The sequence below is a fragment of the Gekko japonicus genome, unplaced genomic scaffold (genome assembly GCF_001447785.1).
Source record: "Gekko japonicus isolate JY-2015 unplaced genomic scaffold, Gekko_japonicus_V1.1 scaffold334, whole genome shotgun sequence".
NCBI classification, from domain to species: domain Eukaryota; kingdom Metazoa; phylum Chordata; class Lepidosauria; order Squamata; family Gekkonidae; genus Gekko; species Gekko japonicus.
In genome coordinates this window covers 1140408-1142709 of record NW_015173683.1, presented here as the reverse complement: position 1 = coordinate 1142709, position 2302 = coordinate 1140408, and the positions used below count along the sequence as shown (strand labels likewise).

The following is a 2302-nucleotide window of genomic DNA, read 5'->3' as shown; positions in this document are numbered from 1 at the left end:
TTGAGGCATGCCAGCTGGGTCATATCAAGTCACTCAGGCGCTGCTGTCAGTCCTAGGGTTGCCAGACTCCAGGTGGGACCTGGAGATCCCCCAGATTTACAACTAAATTCAAGACAACAGAGATATGTCCCCCTGGAGAAAATGGCTACTTTGGAGGGTGGGCTCTGTGTCATTATCCCATGGAGAGGCCTCTCCCCTACGCAAACCCTGCCCTCCTCACACTTCACCACAAAATCTCCAGGAATTTCCCAACCTGGACCCGGGAAACCTAATCAGGCTTGGCCCCAATAAATCCTCCCTCAAAGGCCAAAATAGGGCTGGAAAGGGTTCTGTCCCCTTCCCCTGCCTTTTTACTCACAAAAAAAAAACAGCTGGGAATACTGTAGTTACCACTAAGGGAATCCATTTGTAAAGCTACATGTGCTCCTTTACCATTTTCAGATTTTATTTATTTATTTTGTTCAATATATATCCTGCCCTTCCCACAAGCGAGCTCAAGGGGGGGGGGTAAGCCTCAGGAGAAAATACCCAGACAGTTTTTTAAAAATCATATAAACAATAATAGTTAAAACAGTTAAAAGAAAGTTAATCTAAGTGGCAATAATTTCTAAGTCCTGCGGCAGTAAAACAGCAACAAAGAGAGGGCTCACCGGCCAAAAGTGCAATAACAGATCAGTAACATGGGCAGGTTTCAAGGGGCGATTTTCAGCAGGGGAGGCCCAAATAATTGGGAGTCCGCCATCTCAGCCAAAGGCCTGGCAGAATAGCTCCGTTTCACAATTTTTTAAAACTCCCCAATGTATGTTTTTTAGGTTTCACATTTTTTTGCAAACCTGGGCCCCTTTTCAGGTTTGTAGAAAGACCTGTCATGCCCATTCACAGCCCCAGCCACTAGATAAGTATCCAAAGATTTGCCATCTTCACTATTAGAATATAAGATTCTGCATCTGCATTCTTTGGGAACACTGACTTGTCCCTGGAAGTGGGGCGGAAAAGGTAAATTATTTCTTCCTCCCAGGTTGTTGTTTCTCCTTTTTGGGGGGAGTGGTACTAATAACACTGCAAGAAACTCCATAAATGTGCCTTTGTGCAACCCAATTGTGCCTTCTTTTAAAACGTGGATTTCTTGAATTGTGTACAGGAGTTTATCTGTAATTAGGTAAAGCACAGTCAACGAAGATGAAGAAAAAGTAAGTCAGAAGGATTCAGCAACCTTCATCCACAGGCAAAAGACAGATATGCAGATTCCCGGTCATATCTTTTTTGCAGAAGGATCATTGATATGATGGGAAAAGGGGCTTCAGCCTGAACCATCATTGTTTTGTTTTCATAATATATTAAATTGCCACTATTAGCATTCAGTGCCATCTTTCCAGAAGCACTTTGTGGTTGTTATGGTCTACTTTATTTGGAGGGGGCAAGAAAGTCACAGTCAGCAGTTAAAAACCACTACTTTTGTGACCCATTTAATTGCCAACATTTGCCTTGTTTCTAGAAGCATTTTAAAGTAAGAGTTTTTTATTTATCCATCTGTTTAATGGGGATTGTAGCTGACAAGCAGCACTCACATGCTGGTGGTGGATAAAACTGAGGTATGCTGTCTCTGAAGGTTCCACTGATCTATCACGTTTGTCACTGAAAAGTTCTTCAGCGGTTTATGAGCAATGCCGAGGGAAGAGCTATGAACGTTTGCAGGCTTGGAAGGCATTGGCTGTCCCCACTGGTCTGAAACAGCACAAGTCTTCCAATTACACAACTCTCTCCATTTTAGAAAGCCATTCAATTTGCTACAAAATCTAGTCTGTTCGCTCCACCCACTGCATCTGCTCTTTGAATGTTATCTTGCCTCCCCTGCTCAAAGCCTTTGCACAGGGACATGCTATATTAAGCTATATATTAAGATATATTCAACTTACTTGAAGGGTGAAGGTAGACAATATCTTTTACTGTAAAGTCTCGGGCTTGAATTACTTTCAGGTGGCTGGCAAGCAGACTAAGGAGGAAGACCCAGGCCAGCAAAGGCCAGGATTCCATGGCAGAGGGGGAACCTCAAACATACGGATTTCTTGGGAGTGGGTTCTCCTTGTCTCCAGAAGAAAAATGCACCTAGAATGCAGAAATTGGAAAAAAAGGAGAAAAACAAGTGAGTTAAATCTAATAGCCAGATATCATATCTGTATACACTTCAAATGTCTGAGCGGTAGAGCATCTGCTTGGCAGGCAGAAGGTCCCAGGTTCAATCCCCAGTTAAAAAGATCTGGCAGTAGGTGATTTGAAAGACTGCTTGAGACCTTGGACAGCC

General features: G+C 43.1%; 1 protein-coding gene across 1 annotated transcript in view; it reads right to left on the bottom strand.

Moving 5' to 3' along the window:
- LYPD6 (LY6/PLAUR domain containing 6) overlaps window positions 1–2059 on the bottom strand; it is a 29598-nt gene extending 27539 nt beyond the window's left edge. Inside the window, exon 1 of the mRNA XM_015423063.1 lies at window positions 1917–2059. Coding sequence (XP_015278549.1) covers window positions 1917–2034 — 118 coding nt within the window. The 5' untranslated portion in view covers window positions 2035–2059. The remainder of the gene's footprint in view (window positions 1–1916) is intronic.
- Window positions 2060–2302: the final 243 nt, after the last annotated feature.